Below are 18,484 nucleotides of genomic sequence, written 5' to 3'. Positions count from 1 at the left end.
CCTCTGTGGCAGTCCGGGGGGGGCGGGGGGGGCTATGACCACAGGAGGACCCAAATGACCCCTGCTTCCTGCCTCTCCCACAGATCTCCACCTTGAAGGAGCAGCTGCACCAGGAGGTACGGAAGGGCCAAGCCAAGTTCACCCCAGCATCCATCCTCTCGGCACCCTAGGTTGGACATGCCCCCCGCCCCGCGAACAGCCCACTTAGGGGGGTGGGGTAGAGGCCTGTGTCCCACCTTCTTACTACTAAACAAGCTAACCATCATTTGGCCAGCCTGCTCCTGGGATCTGCAAACCTCTCCATTGATTTGTGTAAAAGACAAATGGCAGGGTTTCTTTTTTCCTTGGCCATTTGCTCAGATCTGACCGATTCAGATTAATAGGCTGAAGTTCATTCATTCCAGTGGGTCTACTCTGAATAGGACTAATGTTGGCCACAAGCCGCTCTTTTTATTTTAATGGACGCCTATTCGGACTGCATCTGAAACTCCTCCCTTCAGCTCACCATTGCAAAGAGATGCATTTTGTCACAGAGTTTATTTTGAAACAGCGCTATTCTTCCCCCTGCCCCATGGGCAGCTGTGGGGCTCATGAGGGTGCAGGCAAAGCCCTGGAGGGAGAGGGGCCTGAGAGGAGACACATGTCAATCCGTCTAGGCTGATGTTTCCTCCCTTTCTTAAATGTGACCAAGGTGGTGTTGGTGGTGGTTGTTTTTTACCAAAATGCTCACACTAATTGTGTATGTATATATTTCTCTTTCTTTGGTTCTTTGTGTAACAGTTAATCAACGAACGTAGAAACTTATATTTTTATATTTCTGGTGGTGTTTGTTATTATGAATAAATGTGGACAAGAATAAAAACCTCCTCTTCTCACACTTGGTTGGTTCTTGGAGGAAAGAAATTGTAATACTTTGGGGTTTGTTTTATTTATTTAAACGTTTTGTAGAAAAGTAGGGAGGGGGAATCATACAAAAAGTAGGTGTACAGCTATGGGGGAAGTAAAAACAGCTGCACCCTGACCTTTGGTTGCACTTCATGGTGGTGGGGAAATGGAAATGGGGGTCTTAATAGCCCCTTGGCCCTCCTAGTGGTTTTTAATATCCCACCGGCCCCTGCAGAGCCCGTGAATCACGGGTTGAGCTGCTTTCCCTCTAGCACCGTTTTTTAATTAAAAAAAGTAATGAAAATTAAACACACTAGACTATGAATGTGCACAAGGTGGGACTCTGCCCTTGCCCCCCCCCCCCGCCTCAAATAGCACCAGTGACTTTCTGCGAGGCAAAGCAGAAGGAGCAAAACGCCAGCCAGGAGAGGCGGTCTTGCGGCTGAGTCACTCTCCCTCCTCCTCTGGGGGTGGGCTCCTGTGGCGGCGTCCATGGTGCAGAAAGGCCTCCCCTCTCGCCCAGCTCCAGCTCAGCAGCCGCCACAGCTTCTGACGCAGGAAGTGGCCACGCTCTGGCAGAGGCCGCTGGTTGCCATGACGCCACACTTGGAGAACTTGTCCCGGCAAAGGTCAGCTGCAGGGGGAAGCGGGGAGCAAACAGAGGTCTCCTCAAGCCCCTCGAGGAGGCAGCCTTGGGCCTAGAGGTTTCCCTCGGGGGCCTCATAAGGAGGCGGAGATCCATCTTATCGGGGCTAGATGCCCTCTTTGGAAAGCTGCTACTCACTTATGCCCCTCGCAGCCCATGTCTGCCCCCATGGCTACAGTCCCAGGACTGCTTCATCTGCTGGGTTTTCTGAGGCAACGCATGGGGGGGGTGGTGCATTCAGGCCAGCTTACCTCTGAGCAGCTCTTCATGGGCACAGATAGTGCGGATGCAGATCTCCTTATTGATCACGTAAACGCGGCGGAGGCTAGGGAGAGATTGTGCGAGGGGGTGAAGAGAACGTCGCGGGCCTGCTGTTGGGCCTCCCCCCTCCGTGGCCGTTTCTGCACTAGAACCTTTCCTGCCCAAAATATTAGTGAACACCCTCCAGGGTTCAAGATCCTCCTGTGACACTGACTTGTGCACAAAGCCCATTAAAAGAGGAAACGCTGGCTGTTAAGTGGTGAAGTTGATTTATGGCATTCAGAAATTAAGCATTGGTACAAGGCTTCTCAATGCTCCGCCTTGGCAGGCATTTGGAGTGGGGATCAGTATCTCGTAGCACAGAACAGAACACACCAGATGCCCTAGAAATCACCCTCTAATCTAATATAGGTTTTATCATTTTTGACCTGGTGTGTGTATGTGTGCTATGAAAGAATCACAATGTGGGGAAAACTGTGAAGCCAGCCAGTGACTGCCTAGCTCCATCCTTATTTCAAACATCATGATATATATTGGTATATTGCGATGTTTAACTGGTGATAAACGGAAAGGACCCCTGGACGGTTAAGTCCACTCAAAGGCAACTATGGGGTTGTGGCGCTCATCTCGCTTTTAGGCCAAGGAAGCCGGCGTTTGTCCACAGGCAGCTTTCTGGGTCAGTGGCCAGCGGGACTAAACCGCTTCTGGCACAATGGGACACTGTGACGGAAGTCAGAGCACACAGAAATGCCGTTTACCTTCCCACCGCAGTGGTACCTATTTATCTACTTGCAGTGGCGTGCTTTAAACTGCTAGGTTGGCAGGAGGTGGTACAGAGCAATGAGAGCTCACTTGGTCACGGGGATTCGAACCGCCAACCTTCTGATTGGCAAGCCCAAGAGGCTCAGTGGTTTAGACCACAGCGCCACCCATGTCCCTAGCTGGCGATATATAGCGATGTTGGAAACCAGATATCACCCAGCTCTGCTCAAATCTCTGCAGAGAAGGCAACCAACTGTGGCCCATCCAGATGTTTGGAGGGGCCTCCATCTACTCCTGCGAGCCTTGAAAGAGCAGCAGAGGCGCTTTCCATGCCTGGCGGAGGCACAAGTCAACACCCTCTTTAGATTTGTCCCCATCCTCTGTGGGTCCTTGGGTGAAGGACTCTCCCTAAGCCAGATAGTGACCTCCCTCCAGTAGCTGCTCACCTGTAAAAGCAGATTTCATTCAGGCACTGTTTGCAAGGCTTGTGGACAGAGTAGAGTCTGGTGCAGGGATACTGCTCCTCCTGGCAGTCTGGGAATGGAGAAGAAGGGGATGGGGAGAGTTACTACAAGTGCAGTGACCCCCTGAGCTTTGGGGTGGGGCGATTTCTTCTGTACAGCCTCAGGGGCAGAGGTTGTTTTGGATGACACCAGCCCGCAGGCAGCGGTTCTCAACCTGTGGGTCCCCAGATGTTGTTGGACTACAACTCCCATCATCCCTGAGTTCTGGTGTTGCTAGCTAGGAGTAATGGGAGTTGTACTTCAACAACATCTGGGGACCCACAGGTTGAGAAAGGCTGTGCCAGAGTCTACAGGCCGAAGCATCAAGTCATGGCACTGGGGTCAATGCTGAGCTCAGCGATGCAATAGGCTGCTTTCATTCACCAACGCTTAAGAGGCAAGCGTTTCTATCTAGAATCATTCCTATACTGACTTTCATTCAAAGGAATTAGAGAACTGGGCCAAAACAAACAAGATGAATTTTAACAGGGAGAAATGTAAAGTATTGCACTTGGGCAAAAAAAAATGAGAGGCACAAATACAAGATGGGTGACACCTGGCTTGAGAGCAGTACATGTGAAAAGGATCTAGGAGTCTTGGTTGACCACAAACTTGACATGAGCCAACAGTGTGACGCGGCAGCTAAAAAAGCCAATGCAATTCTGGGCTGCATCAATAGGAGTATAGCATCTAGATCAAGGGAAGTAATAGTGCCACTGTATTCTGCTCTGGTCAGACCTCACCTGGAGTACTGTGTCCAGTTCTGGGCACCACAGTTCAAGAAGGACACTGACAAACTGGAACGTGTCCAGAGGAGGGCAACCAAAATGGTCAAAGGCCTGGAAACGATGCCTTATGAGGGACGGCTAAGGGAGCTGGGCATGTTTAGCCTGGAGAAGAGGAGGTTAAGGGGTGATATGATAACCATGTTCAAATATATAAAAGGATGTCACATAGAGGAGGGAGAAAGTTTGTTTTCTGCTGCTCCAGAGAAGCGGACACGGAGCAATGGATCCAAACTACAAGAAAGAAGATTCCACCTAAACATTAGGAAGAACTTCCTGACAGTAAGAGCTGTTCGACAGTGGAATTTGCTGCCAAGGAGTGTGGTGGAGTCTCCTTCTTTGGAGGTCTTTAAGCAGAGGCTTGACAACCATATGTCAGGAGTGCTCTGATGGTGTTTCCTGCTTGGCAGGGGGTTGGACTCAATGGCCCTTGTGGTCTCTTCCAACTCTATGATTCTATGATTCTATGAATTTCCAGGCTGGTTTATAAGAACAAAAACACAAAACCCGGCCAGCTGCCGCCACTGTTTAGAACAAAGCTCATCTCCCTCCCTGCTCTCGGCAGCAGCTGCAGCACAGGCAGGGAAAATAGGGACATTCTGGGATCAAAGTGGAAGCTGGGGTGGCTTTTGTAATTCCAGGACTGTCCCTGGAAAATCGGGAGGGTTTGATCATAATCCCCTTCTCGTTAAGAAAGCACAGTATCATGGTTACAAATAAGAATGGGAACATGAATGTTTCAGCTGGGAAGCTGATTTAAATTCCACCAAGCTGTTAGAATTCCTGCTCCATGATTGCAGTCATGGGATTGTTGTCTATCACATGACGGTATATGTTTTGACTCCACAGAGTGGGAAGGGACGGAGACAGAATATTTGTGCTACTGTGTTCCGTGAAGTGGGACTATAGTCCTTTGTTCATTCTCTTTGCTGTCTGATGCTAGAGAGAGAGGGAGCCATGTTGCAGTGCTCCGTGTGTGTTTATATGTAAATAAAGTAGATTAGCCAAAATGCTGAGTTGCTGAGGTCTCTCACGCGAACTGCGCAGACTCTGCGAATCCCTAAGTGTGCCAGTGTCTGTTGGCATCGGTTACTGTGATGTTCGGGCTGAAGAAAGCTCTTGAAGATCCCGAACGATCGACCAGGAGGGAGAGAACTTGCCAGTCGATTGTAGGACGAGCTCCTGACACAAGCAACTCTAATTTTTACAGCATGCTTACTTACCGAGGGGGCCTGGTTCAGTGGGCTCTGTCTCGGGAACATCTAGAACAGGGTAGGTAGGGGGAAAGAGAATTAGGGTTACAGATCCAACTTCAGGGCTCTTGATAGTCTTCATTGCAAGCATGGGTGCAAACAGGGATAGGCCTCTGGCTTGCCCTTATTTACATCAGAATATGAAAGCCACAGCACAGCCAGCCAGGGATATCTCAATAGTTAAAATCTCTATAACTGAAGCAGGTCAGTTTGGACCTTCCAGAAGAGGAGGAGTCTGACATTTTTTGCACAGCTCTCAGCAACAGGGGACAAGTGTCGTCCCCCCCCCTCACCGGGCTGGATTAACCGTTAGGCAAAATAAGCCCATGCTTAGGGCATCACCAGTGAGGGGGGGGGGACCACAGAAATTTTCCATGGCCAGATTTTTAACATCAGTGGTCACCCATTGCTCAGCTGAGCGTTCGTTTTCTCAGCTGATGTATATTTATCTTCAGAACAAATATGCGACAAGGCAGGCTGGATGGCTGTTCTCTACTAATTGTAGAAGCAGATGTGTTACGTAAGATTGGTTTTGAGGATCTGATCAAAGACTTTGCTAATAGTAGGATACACACACACACACACACACACAGTGGGAGTATGCAAAAATAAACATTTTCCATCTTAGTGCATGTTCCATTTCGTTTTGAAAACTAAAAATTCGATTTTATGGTTTATGTTTTGAATAGGATATATATAAGGGCACCAAGATCTTTTAAGTGCTTAGGGCCTCTGAAGGTCTTAATCTGGCCCTGATTCCCCGCATTGTTCCCCTCGCTTCTCCTTCTGGCGGTTGTGGTGCAATGCCCCTTGCACGACACCTCCCTACCAAACGAAGGTGGGCTTACCTTGGGTTGGCGCAGGGATGACTTCCTGCTGGTTCTGCTGTTGGGATTGGTACTGGTATTGCTCCTCCGGGGTCTGTGGAGCAATGTCTGCTGTGGAAAGTGGGGAGGGAGAGGGGGGAGGTTCAGCTTCAGCCAGCCTGGCTCTCCCATTTCCACCCCAAAGTCTAAGGCTCAAGACACACTTTTGTGGAGGATCGTGGTGGAAATAAGTTCTTCCCTTCCCCCAAACTCCCCCAGAGCAGAGGGAAAAGTTGACTCACCATTACCAGCATAATCGTAATAATCTTGGCTGTCTAAAAAAGAGAAGGAAGGAAAATGTTAGGTTGTGGGTGAACATATCAGACGACACAGCAATTCTTCCAACAGCTCTTGTTTATTCACAGCTAGAACAGAACTGAACTGAAGGGTTCAGCCAACCTGCTTATATAGAGCTCAACTACAAAGCAACAGTAACAACTTTCTGTAACTATCCAATCACTGAACGTCGCTTTCAATCCCTTATTTGCATATGTGGACCTGAGTGAAAACTATCTACAGTATCCCCCTGCTGGCCCAGGGTGAGAACTTCAGTACATAACACCAAAGATGCACAGTTTAATTCCACTGAGGCTGGCAGGAGGTTGAGGAGCAGGGGGCAGAGGCGATAGCATTTCCCCACATTGTGGCTGGGAGATCCTGGGGTTTGCAACCTTTGGCTGCTCCCCAGAGGGAGAGAGTTCTAAGGTATGCACAGCCTAGTGTCACATTCTAGTGTCCTTGATTTGAATGGCATGAGACAGGAAGTGGGGAGTTTCCGCCAGGCTGCAATGCACTCACCTATTTCGTAAGGCACATAAGGTGTGTCATGGTAGGCCGGGTCCTCGATGTCGTACTGTCCTTGAGCCAGGAGTGCTGCTGGATAGAAAGAGGCAGGGGCTCAGCTGGGTCTCCCCATCACCACCAGACCATGGGTGCAGTCTAGGGGCTGCAGTTGCATACTGCGAGAATCCAGAAGGAAACGTCTGCCTGCCCCAAGCACTCTACAGCGAGAGCCAAGCTTGGCTCCCCAAAGGGCAAAATGGAAAAACCACACCAGTGCAGCCCATCTTCTGCATGCGAAGATTCTCCACCCCTGAGCCACATTCATTCCCCGAAATGTTTCTCTCGCTGGACAAATGGACGGACACACACACAAACGACACCTGCCCCCCCAAAGCTCTTGATGATCATTTTTTAATACAAGGTGTGACCGGAAAGTTCAGTGAATTGTCACAGAAATCAAACCATCAAAGATGACCCTAGGTCTGGCAGACCGTCGGCGAGCTGAACGGTGGCAAATGTCAACAGAGTTTGTGAGTTATTGAGGTGGGATCGGCATTTGTCCGTCCAAATGATGGCGGAATAATTGCATATTCCGCGAGAAATCGTTACTGAGGTTACTGAGTTGTCCCACCCTCCATGGTCTCTCAATCTGGCCCCACCAGATTTCTTTCTTTTTCCAAAACTGAAATCTGCACTGAAAGGGAACAGATCTCCCAACATTTCAAACATCCAAGCTGCCGTGACGAAGGAATTGAAAGCAATACGAAAAGAGGGCTTCTCCAGAAGTTTCCAACAGTTCTACGAACGTTGTCAACGGTGCATTGTATCAGACGGGGCCTACTTTGAAGGCCTGTAAGGCATGTATGTTCAAATATTTCTCACTGTCCGATTTCTGTGACCATTCACCAAACTTTCCGGTCACACCAGGGCAGCAAATTAAGAGAGGTTCTAGAGGCAGAGCCCTGGATCAGATTGCTTCCATTACTTTGCTCCATTGTTTTGAAATGCGCTGTTCCACTCACCTGGCAGGCACAGGAGGAAGAGATTCAGTGTCCTCCTCATTCTCAGTCTGGGGCAGTCCTGCTGGGCTGGGGAAGAAGCACTTGTAGGGTCAGGATGGGGAAAGGGCTGAGCAGCACAGCTTGGGCTAAAGTACAGCCATTCATTTGACATTTGTGTTGGCTGTTCACATCTATCCTTATGGAAAGTGTGCCCATATTTATGTTTTAATGCCATTTTGTACTGCAATATGTTTCATACGGGACGTGGGTGGCGCTGTGGGTTAAACCACAGAGCCTAGGGCTTGCTGATCAGAAGGTCGGCGGTTCGAATCCCCGTGACGGGGTGAGCTCCCGTTGCTCGGTCCCTGCTCCTGCCAACCTAGCAGTTCGAAAGCATGTCAAAGTGCAAGTAGATAAATAGGTACCGCTCTGGCGGGAAGGTAAACGGTGTTTCCATGCGCTGCTCTGGTTTGCCAGAAGCGGCTCAGTCATGCTGGCCACATGACCCGGAAGCTGTACGCCGGCTCCCTCGGCCAATAAAGCAAGATGAGCGCCGCAACCCCAGAGTCGGTCACGACTGAACCTAATGGTCAGGGGTCCCTTTACCTTTTCTTATGTTTCATACAGCCGCCCTTTTGCATTAATTTTATTGGCATGCCAACTAACCACATGGCAACTGTGCAGAAAAACACACCTTAGAGGAGATCTGGGTTGTCTTCTGTCTGAAAGAGAGATGGAGATTCCTTTCCACTCCCAAGAGACTCCCTGGATCCTACCAGGCATGGCCTCTGCGGGCCTAGCAGTGTCTGCATACACCTCCTCCACCTCCTGCCTTCAGCTTCTGCTGGGATTCGAAAGCAGAAGGCCACCCCCCGCCCCTCCCTCAAAACAAGCTCTCAAAAAGTTCTGCAGACTTTGCAAAGGCCCTGTTGATCTTGTGCCCTTCTGCAGAACCAATAAATCTGTCCCCAAATGGCACTGGAGACCCGGGAAACCTCTGGGAAGGATTTAGGCACAAAGAAAGTCAAATGTGTGGGCTCAGCTGAGCCCAGTTGTTATTGTTGGTTTCATTTGGGGACGCTGCAATTTCCATCAGCAGCGCATAGCCAGATGTGGTTTGCGGTACCCTGGCGGGGAGAGGAAAACTGGAATGGGGGCACCTGCCAAATGTTCTGTTGACTGAACATTGTACTTTTAACAAGCAACACAAAACCAAGAGCTCTCGCCAAAAGCTGGGGCAGGCAAGCGGTTTTCCGCCTGAGGGCTGCATTCCTTAGTGTGCGTTGTGGGGAGTCAGGGGGAAGACACATGTTAACTGTGGAAGAAGCCAAAGGTGGGAGGGGTCACCCCTTCTCCTCCTCCTCTGATGGTTAAATGGCTCATTCCAGAAGTCAAAACTGAGTGCTTGCACAGAGCTTTCGGAACGAAGTCAAGAGCTGCACAGAACCCGCAGGATGGCTGCCCCTGGTTGCCCCCCCCCCTTTTAACTGCTGAGAACCCTTCACAACGTCTTCGTCAAAGAATGATTGCTCACTGCTGTCACCCTGAGGGCCATGGCAAATTCATTCAGATAAACTACATTTGGGCTGAAAGATGACTCAGGTCTTGCATACCCTCCAACACTCCTCAGATGAAAATACAGTGGTGCCTCGGGTTACATACGCTTCAGGTTACATACGCTTCAGGTTACAGACTCCACTAACCCAGAAATATTACCTCAGGTTAAGAACTTTGCTTCAGGATGAGAACAGAAATCGCGCAGCGGCGGTGTGGCAGCAGTGGGAGGCCCCATTAGCTAAAGTGGTGCTTCAGGTTAAGAACAGTTTCTGGTTAAGAACGGACCTCTGGAACAAATTAAGTTCCTAACCTGAGGTACCACTGTAGGGACATTTCTCACTCCCCAAAACTGACCTTCCTCGAAACCCCCCACCACAATGTTTTCCCTCCCCTGCAGAGCAGATGGGCATGTTCCAATTTCATTTTATTCCTCAGTAGATTTACAAAACGAAAGACACACGCATAATAAATAAATGTTTAGAAAGGGACAAGGTTAGACGCAGAAACACAAAACAACATTTTAAAAAAATAAAAAGATCAGGACTCCTTGCACTCTGCTTCGCTTCGTTCCCTTTTTCTTCCTGCCCCTCTTCTCCTTACCAACTCTCCAGCAGCCGGGACATCCCGGGATGAAATCAGAACCCGGGAGGGCTTTCGTAATTCTGGGAGTGTCCCTGGAAAACCAGGACACTTGGAGGGTATGGTTTTGCATGCAGCCCCTGCAAGAGATGCCTAAGGAATTGCACCCCATAGGCGGTTGAAATAGATACCATATTTTTTGCTCCATAAGACACACCTAGTTTTTAAAGGAGGAAAACAAGGAAAAAAAATACTCTGAACGAAACAGTGGATGTATGATTTTTGTGGTTCATGCTGTGGCCACAGACATGTGATCCGATGGTGAATTTGGGGTGACCCAATGCAAAAATCCTGAGGATCCATGTGGATCTGTGCTTTGCAACCATGTTTTTGCGCCATTGCGGCCCCACGCAACAGTGGGTGCGTGATTTTTTTGGTGCAGGCTGTAGCCATGGACATGCTATGTGATCTGATAGTGAATTTGGGGTAACCCAATGCAAAAATCCTGACGATCCATGTGGATCCGTGCTTTGTAACCACGTTTTTGCACACAACAGCCTCCTTTATCTCTAGCGTCCCTTATCTCTCTCCCCGATCGGCAAACGATCAGCGGCTTTGTTTCAACACCCACTTCCCTCTTTCAAAAAAAAGCATGATCTGCTTTTTGCCCCTGGGCAATTCAGCTCCAGGGACCACGCATTCGCTCCATAAGACGCACAGACATTTCCCCTTACTTTTTAGGAAGAAAAAAGTGCATCTTATGGAGCTAAAAATACGGTAGTTCTGTCTCCAAGACCCTCAGCATCTGAATACCTGTCCGTCACGAGACCAAAAGAACAGGATCTCCATTAACGTGGCTGTTCACCATCCTTGTTTTGTCAGTGTTGTTCCCTCCATAATTTTGCAGGCTGTGAGTACAATGAGCAGGGAGCCTAAATATGGACTCCCTGTAACCCTTTTTATGTCTGTAGAAGGCGGTGCAAGGCTTCAAGCCTGGAGGTCACAAAAGACCAAAAACACCAATTAAGAGGGGAGGTGCTGCCAGGAAATGTTCTGATGAAAGAAACACAACCTGACCACTTTCCAGCAATGCGGTGCCCTTTTTATTTTTAATTGCTTCGATTTCTCCATGCATCGTTGCCCAACACTGCAGGAGCGGGAAGAGGAAAGGAAAGAGGTGCAAAGCTCCTTGCCAGATACTGAAATAGATGCCCAGGTGCTCTGAACAAAGAGGTCTGGCCTGGAACCCGCCTCGTAGTTGAGGAAAGTTTCCTGGAATGCTTTCCCCCGCCTCTGCAAAAGTCATTTAAGAGTCGGGGGGGGGGGGATGCTGCAGTAGGCTGCCAGCAGGACCTCTTCCACGCTGGGATTCTGAATCCATCTCCAACAGCGGCAAAATCCCCCGCCCCCTCTCTCGCCATGCCTGTTTGCACAGTTCAGGAGGGAGAGAGCTGCTTTGTCCTTCGGCTGGGCATCTCCAGTGCAGCCAGCTTAAAACATGATTGCTCCCCTTGTCATAGGAATTAAAGGTAAAGTTAAAGGGACCCCTGACCATTAGGTCCAGTCGTGGCCGACTCTGGGGTTGCGGCGCTCATCTCGCTTTATTGGCCGAGGGAGCCGGCGTACAGCTTCCAAGTCATGTGGCCAGCATGACTAAGCTGCTTCTGGTGAACCAGAGTAGTTTCCATTTACCTTCCTGCTGGAGTGGTACCTATTTATCTACTTGCACTTTGACGTACTTTCAAACTGCTAGGTTTTATTAAGTTTGAAACCAGCCAAATACCCGTATTCTTCTATCTTATTCAGTGCTTCCACTGCAGTGGACATTGGTTGTTCCAGTGTCAATACCACATCGTCCGCAAAAGCCTTATACTTATACTCTTTAGAACCAATCCTAATACCTTTTATCTCTTTTGTTGTTTCTATTTTCTTAAGCAGGACCTCCAATATTGTTATAAATAACAACGGCGATAGTGGACACCCCTGCCTTGTCCCTTTCGTTATCTCAATTTTTTCCATCAAGGTGTTATTAATTATCAATTTGGTATGTTGTTCCGAGTATATAGCCTTAATTCCATTTAGAAAATTATCTCCCATATCCATATTTTCCAAATTTCTTTTCATAAAGTGCCTGGACACATTGTCAAATGCCTTTCCTTTCGAACTGCTAGGTTGGCAAGAGCAAGGAACGGGCAACGGGAGCTCACCCCGTTGCGGGGATTTGAACCGCCGACCTTCTGATTGACAAGTCCTAGGCTCTATGGTTTAACCCACAGCGCCACCCGCGTCCCTGTCATAGGAATTAGGCAAACTGTAAACAACTGCAGGAACGTAACAAGAGGTAAATGAACCCACAAAAGTTTAGGATCAGCATTTCCTTCTTGGTGAGCTACCTTCTCAGGTTGATGAGCCCCATCTGCTCCTCGCTTTTTTCTACAGCACAGGCTGAAGCCACTTGACCATTGGACCCACTCTTGGTCTCGTCTGTCTTCACAGGCAGGAGAAGACCCTAACTTGCCCGAGGGTTTGAGATCCATCGGCTACCCTCACCTGGTTTAGCTGGGCAGTTGATGCTGTTCCGTTGTCAGTTTCTGGCTGCAGAGCTCAGGGTAGGGACCAAAGGTGGCCAAACTATTCCAGGAGGAGCACAACGGTGTCCCCCCCAACCCAAACACCCCACACACTCCGAGAAGATAATTAAGCACACAGTGACTGTAGGGCCTCCCTCTCAGCAATTGGTTTAAATAGATGTATTAAATTTGGCTTGTAGGTCGGGCTGGCTCCAATTACATGGTGGGGGGGGGGAGAAAGCCCTTTGCGCATGGGCAGAGATGTGAAGCAAGTTCACCAGGGGCAATCGAGCAAGATGTGGTAGTTGAGTCCTCCCTCCTCCACATCAAAGAACCTCCCCCACCGTCCCCCTCTAGCCAGGCAAGGCAACCCTGCTCCCACTCTCCCTCCCTCCCTCCTGGAAGGCCCCCACTACACTGATGCTTTTGGCAGAAAATGCTGAAATGGGGGGGGGAGGCCCTCCTCAATGCCCAAGATGTGGGAGGGTAACACTTTTAGGGAAACCAGATGTTTTTTGCAAGGCACATCTGGGAACAATCAGTGAGCTCCTGCAAAGGAAAGAATGCCTCAGGAAAACCCACCTTCTAGAAAAAGCCCCCTCCTCCAAAGGCCAGGAGAGGGAGCAGAGAACAAAAGGGAACCCCCCCTCCTCCACCACCAACACGGATATCGCAAGGATTTTGGACCTCCAAAATCGACCCACAATGTCTTGTACCCCCCCCCAAAAAAAAGCTTACTTACAAGGGCTTTCACAGTGACTTTCCAAGAAATACAATCCCCCTCCTCTCTGCCCCCAGCCAAAATTCCAGACATCAGGAAATGGAAAGGAGGGGGCACTCAACATCTGCCAGGGGCCAACTCACTCACTGAGCTGTTGCATTTACAATGAATAGAGCACACATATCGTCCTTAATCTCACTACATTTTCTTCATCCTTCAAAAGTTTCCCCTTCCATTGGAAATTCCCTTAAAACAACGCCAACATGCAATTTGGTATTTAGACAAAAGTTAACCTAGGACCCCTCAAAGCCGCCTTCGCTCTGGATCAAAAGCTGCAGTTGAAACAAGAAAAATAAACCTGCCTTTCCGAAAAACACGAATGATTCCCACCCCACCCCCTTACTCCTTCACTGCCATTTGCTTTAGTTTTGAGGGTCGTGATCCTGACTGAAGGCAAAACGGTCCCTGTACATTTTGCCCACCACTCCTGCCTACTGGTGGTGAGCTCTAAAGAGGAACATCCAAAAATGGCACAAAACCTCTGTGCATGCACAGAGACACACAGGAATGACTTACTGGTCTGAATGTCTCTTTTCCTCTCACTCCCCCTGCTATCCTCCCAGAGACTGGATCTCTTTTGCCCACTTTCAAGAGAGGGGGAAAGAAATCTGCAGCTTCTCCCCTGGGTCCTAATGCTACCTTGCTTTAAAGGCGGAGGGTTTTCCACACATTTCAACCCCATCCCACTTAATTAAAACCAGAGAGAAGAAGCAGGGAAGAACAACAACAGGTGAGGTCTCTGCAGATTGGAGGCATTCAAATGTCCCAGTCTTCAGAAGGGGAGGGAAATGGACCCGGGGAACTACAAATCAGACAGGCTGACTTTGATACCAGCAAAGGTCTTACAACAGATAATTAAACAATTGGTCTGTGAGGACTTAGAAAAGTATACTGTGGTCGCTAGAGCAAGCATGGGCTTCTAAAGAACAAGTTATGCCAGATCAAACTTACTTCTGTTTTTGATAAGAGTCGCAAGCTTGGTGGATCAGGGGGAAGCTGGGGATGTAAAACGTCTTGATTTCATCAAGGCTTTCTACAAAGCCTTCTTGAGAAACTGGTAAAAGGTAGGGCAGGCAATGTCAATGTTGGGTCGATTTGGAGCTGACTGACAGAACCCAAAGAGCACTGGTCCTGCGGGGGGGGGCAGCGCCAAGTGGGGTGCCACAGGGTTCTGTCCCAGGCCTGGTGCTGTTCAGCATCTTTACTTGGGAGAAAGAACTGAAGGGGTGCTCATCCAGTTTGCAGATGACTCCAAACAGAAGACCCAACTGGGATTCAATAGGACCTTAACAGATTGGAGAACAGGACCAAAGCTAACTAAAATGAATCTCAATAGGAACAAATACAAGGTTCTACACTTGGTAGGAATAATCCGAATTGTCTAAAAAGGCTTCCACTCTTCTATAAAAAGTTCATCATTTTGCTGACTTAATTTTGTTCTCAACTTTGACATTTCCACACAGTCCTTTTAAAAGCCACTGTTCCTTCACTGGAACCTTCTCTTCTTTCCATTTCTGTGCATACAATATTCTAGCTGCTGTTGTCACATGTATAAATAGTTTGGTTGTCTTCTTCAGAATGTCTATACCTGTTATCCCTATAAGAAAAGCTTTAGGTCTTTTGGGAGTAGCCGTCTTGAACAGCTTCTTCATTTCGTTATAAATCATTTCCCCAAAGCCTTTAGCCTTTTACATGCCCGCCACATGTGAAAGAATGACACTTCTGTCAGTGTTATTTGACGTTAAATACTGCTGTTGTGACGTGGGGTTTGTGATTTCAGCTCACTTGACATAATATGCTGGAGACAGTTCTCTAGTAACACTTCTTTATTAAAGCAAACAAGACTGAGACTTGAGGAGGGGAGAGCTACATTTATAGGGACAGGGAACAAGCTAGAAAGGATACATTTTGGAGGGAACAATATCAGGCAATCACAGTCCTGCCTTTTGGAGGAAACCAATAAGACAGAGGATCCAAATACAGCAGCTTAAATGAACCAATAGTAGCTGTACCCTCTGGAACCAAAAGGCAGTTACTTTACCCTAATGCAATACAGACAATAATAATACAGATATAAAATCCTTTGACTCAATACACAACAACTGCATCAACAGAAGTACAGTCATACCTCATGTTATGTTTGCTTCATGTTACGTTCTTTCAGGTTACGTCCTGCAGCGACCCGGAAGTACCGGAAAGGGTTACTTCCGGGTTTTGCTGCTCATGCATGCGCAGAAGCGCTAAATCGCACTTTGCACATGTGCACAAGCGCCAAATCGTGCCGCGCACCTGTGCAGATATGGTGCTTCAGGTTGCATTCTTTTCATGTTGCGAAAGGGCCTCCGGAACGGATCCTGTGCGCAACGAGAGGTACCACTGTATAGCGTCCAGATCAAGGAAAGTAATAGTACTACTCTATTCTGCCTTAATCAGACCACACTTGCAATACTGTGTCCAATTCTGGGCACCACAATTTAAGAAGGATGTTGACAAGCTGGAACGTGTGCAAAGGTGGGCAACTAGAATGATCAAGAGTCTGGAAACTAAGCCTTATGAGGAGCGCTTGAAGGAGCTGGGTATGTTTAGCTTGGAAAAGAGGAGACTGAGAGGAGATATGATAGCAATCTTCAAATATCTTAAGGGCTGTCACTTGGAGGAGGGGGCATGCTTGTTTTCTCCTGTTCTGGAGGGTAGGACCCGAACCAATGGCTTCAAGTTGCAAGAAAGAAGATTCCAACTAAACATTGGGGGGGGGGGGGGAATGACAGTAAGAGCTGTTCAGCATTGAAACAGACTCCCACGAGAGGTGATGGACTCTCCTTCCTTGGAGGCTTTCAAACAAAGGTTGAATGGCCATCTGTCATGGATGCTTTCGCTGAGATTCCTGCATTACAGGGGGTTGGGCTAGATAACCCTTGGGTACTTTTGAACTCTAAGATTCTATGATTCCATCATTTTTAAATAGTTTTCATTTAAAGAGTAACAGGCAGTGAATTTCATATCTTTTTTACATAGCTTCTTCCAAGAAACCATTTGTTGTTGTTTAGTTGTTTAGTCATGTCCGACTCTTCGTGACTCCCTGGGCCAGAGCACGCCAGGCACTCCTGTCTTCCACTGCCTCCTGCAGTTTGGTCAAACTCATGCTGGTAGCTTCGAGAACGCTGTCCAACCATCTCGTCCTCTGTCGTCCCCTTCTCCTTGTGCCCTCCATCTTTCCCAACATCAGGGTCTTTTCCAGTGAGTCTTCTCTTCTCATGAGGTGGCCAAAGTATTGGAGTCTCAGCTTCAGGATCTGTCCTTCCAGTGAGCACTCAGGGCTGATTTCCTTCAGAATGGATAGATTTGATCTTCTTGCAGTCCATGGGACTCTCAAGAGTCTCCCACAGCACCAAAATTCAAAAGCATCAATTCTTCGGCAATCAGCCTTCTTTATGGTCCAGCTCTCACTTCCATACATCACTACTGGGAAAACCATAGCTTTAAGTATACGGACCTTTGTTGGCAAGGTGATGTCTCTGCTTTTTAAGATACTGTCTAGGTTTGTCAATGCTTTTCTCCCAAGAAGCAGGCGTCTTTTAATTTCGTGACTGCTGTCACCATCTGCAGTGATCATGGAGCCCAAGAAAGTAAAATCTCTGTGTGGTCATTATTGAGCTGTGATTGCTGCATTGCAGGTAGGGTTGCCACCCACCCTGTAGAATACAAGATTGTCCCTTTTTTCAATGTAAAATGATTCAATACAGGACACAGTTTGTCCTGTATTTTCCCTATTTCTGCCCTGCGGCAGCTCCCACTCCCTCTCACTTCTTTCCTTTCCTTTTTTCTCCTCATTCCCTCTTCTCATCTGGTCCCAAGGTGGAGCAAAGCAGGGCAAGTCTTTGAGGTTGTCCTTTCCAGTCCCCTGCAGCTTTGACATGGGTTAAAGTGGCCATCCACCTGGGAGCACCAGGCCCTGTCCCTCAGATAACAACACCTTCCGAGGCTCCAACAAGAAGTCTTCCTGTGTCAGTGTAGCCCAGAAGCCTCCGTTCTGCATATTTGAGAGAGGAGGAGGGCTGGGGTAGCTCCTCACAAGGCTTGCCCTTCCACACCCGTCATTCAGAAATTTATGTGGAATGTGGAACAAAGCTCATCCCCTCATCAGAATATGCTTCTGCCTCCTGCATGCATTGTTGCAGAGGACTGCATATGTGTGGAAAAGGTCGTGCATTCCAGCTCCAGATAGCAAAGCACAGATTTACAAAATTATGTGTGTGTGATAAATGTCAGAGGGGTCATCTGGTTAGGCTGCAATATAGACTGCAATGGATTGCTCTGAAGACATTTCAGCACCAGGTGGAAAAAGAAAAACACGCCGCTATCCTGTCCTATATGGTGGAACCTTGGGTTACATACGCTTCAGCTTACAGCCTCCGCTAACCCAGAAATAGTACAGTAACGGAGCACGTTACTTCCGGGTTTTGCCGCTCGCACATGCGCAGACGGTCAAAAGGATCTTGCGTTCTGTTCGGATCCCGTTCGCATCTTGAGGTACCACTGTACCTCGGGTTAAGAACTTTGCTTCAGGATGAGAACAGAAATCGTGCTCTGGCGGCGCGGCAGCAGCAGGAGGCCCCATTAGCTAAAGTGGTGCTTCAGGTTAAGAACAGTTTCAGGTTAAGAACGGACCTCCAGAACGAATTAAGTTCTTAACCCGAGGTACCTCTGTGTTTTGCCAGAACAAAGGTCGCAACCCTAACTGCAGGGTTTTGGACCAGATGACCACTCTGCGATTCTATAAGAGGATTAGACAAATTTCTGGGGAAGAGGACATCCAACAGCTACAAGCCGCGATGGCTCTGCTCTGCCTCCACTGTGGGGAGGCTACCCGTTGCTGGAAGGACTCTGGAAGGCGGGTCGGGAGAATTGCAGCAGCCTTTTCCCTGCTGAACGCGTGTCCACCCATTTACACGTGATCGTAGCACGTGGCGCACCCACCAGGCGACCATCGCGACACCCGATCCTCGGAGCTCCGCGACCCTCCCTGGGACCCCCCGACACCCACCCAAGCCGGCCACGGCAACCTTTGAGCAGGGGCAGGGAGCGCGCACGCACGAGCCCCTTAACCCGGGAGCAAGGGGAGGTCTTGTCCATAGCCGCAGTCAGGAGTAATTCAGCTCTTGAGCTTTCTTGTGTCTAGGTTCTCCTCTTCCCGCCACCCTCAACATGGCGGCCACATTAGTCCCACTACGGCCGACGTCTAAAGCGTCAGG

General features: G+C 48.7%; 2 protein-coding genes across 12 annotated transcripts in view; one reads left to right on the top strand and one right to left on the bottom strand.

Moving 5' to 3' along the window:
- The window catches only part of CROCC (ciliary rootlet coiled-coil, rootletin), a 71,866-nt gene extending 70,957 nt beyond the window's left edge, over nt 1-909 (top strand). For all 3 annotated transcript variants that reach the window (XM_083750046.1, XM_083750045.1, XM_083750047.1), the window contains one exon: nt 84-909. In XM_083750046.1, the coding sequence (XP_083606172.1) occupies nt 84-170 (87 nt within the window). In that variant the 3' untranslated portion in view covers nt 171-909. The remainder of the gene's footprint in view (nt 1-83) is intronic.
- Nucleotides 910-18,473, bottom strand: MFAP2 (microfibril associated protein 2). 9 transcript variants are annotated; one of them, XM_083750357.1, is made up of 10 exons: nt 15,330-18,473; nt 12,432-14,983; nt 7,767-7,832; nt 6,760-6,837; nt 6,204-6,236; nt 5,944-6,033; nt 5,066-5,104; nt 3,001-3,088; nt 1,783-1,856; nt 910-1,519 (listed from the first exon to the last, which is right to left on the bottom strand). In XM_083750357.1, the coding sequence occupies exons 3-10, from the start codon at nt 7,804-7,806 to the stop codon at nt 1,416-1,418; spliced, it is 546 nt and encodes a 181-aa protein (XP_083606483.1). In that variant the 5' UTR covers nt 7,807-7,832; nt 12,432-14,983; nt 15,330-18,473; the 3' UTR covers nt 910-1,415. The 9 variants fall into 9 exon arrangements, with proteins under 9 accessions (XP_083606483.1, XP_083606481.1, XP_083606482.1 ...); XM_083750355.1 differs by lacking the exon at nt 12,432-14,983 and having other exon boundaries at nt 18,296-18,391; XM_083750356.1 differs by lacking the exon at nt 12,432-14,983 and having other exon boundaries at nt 6,760-6,834; nt 18,296-18,380.
- Nucleotides 18,474-18,484: the final 11 nt, after the last annotated feature.

Source organism: Podarcis gaigeae (genome assembly GCF_964106915.1).
Source record: "Podarcis gaigeae genome assembly, chromosome: 8".
NCBI lineage: Eukaryota > Metazoa > Chordata > Lepidosauria > Squamata > Lacertidae > Podarcis > Podarcis gaigeae.
Note: the sequence above shows the minus strand (reverse complement) of the source record. Positions and strands in the feature narration are given on the sequence as shown.

What these genes read in the sequence shown, in the direction of transcription:
- MFAP2 (XM_083750351.1), bottom strand. Translation starts at nt 13,914, where the DNA reads ATGGGGTTGAAATGTGTGGAAAACCCTCCGCCTTTAAAGCAAGGTAGC. An exon ending in GAAAAGAGACATTCAGACCA is followed by an intron (nt 7,833 to 13,748) that starts GTAAGTCATTCC and finishes CTTCTTCCCCAG; the next exon opens with CCCAGCAGGACTGCCCCAGA. An exon ending in CTTCCTCCTGTGCCTGCCAG is followed by an intron (nt 6,838 to 7,766) that starts GTGAGTGGAACA and finishes CTTTCTATCCAG; the next exon opens with CAGCACTCCTGGCTCAAGGA.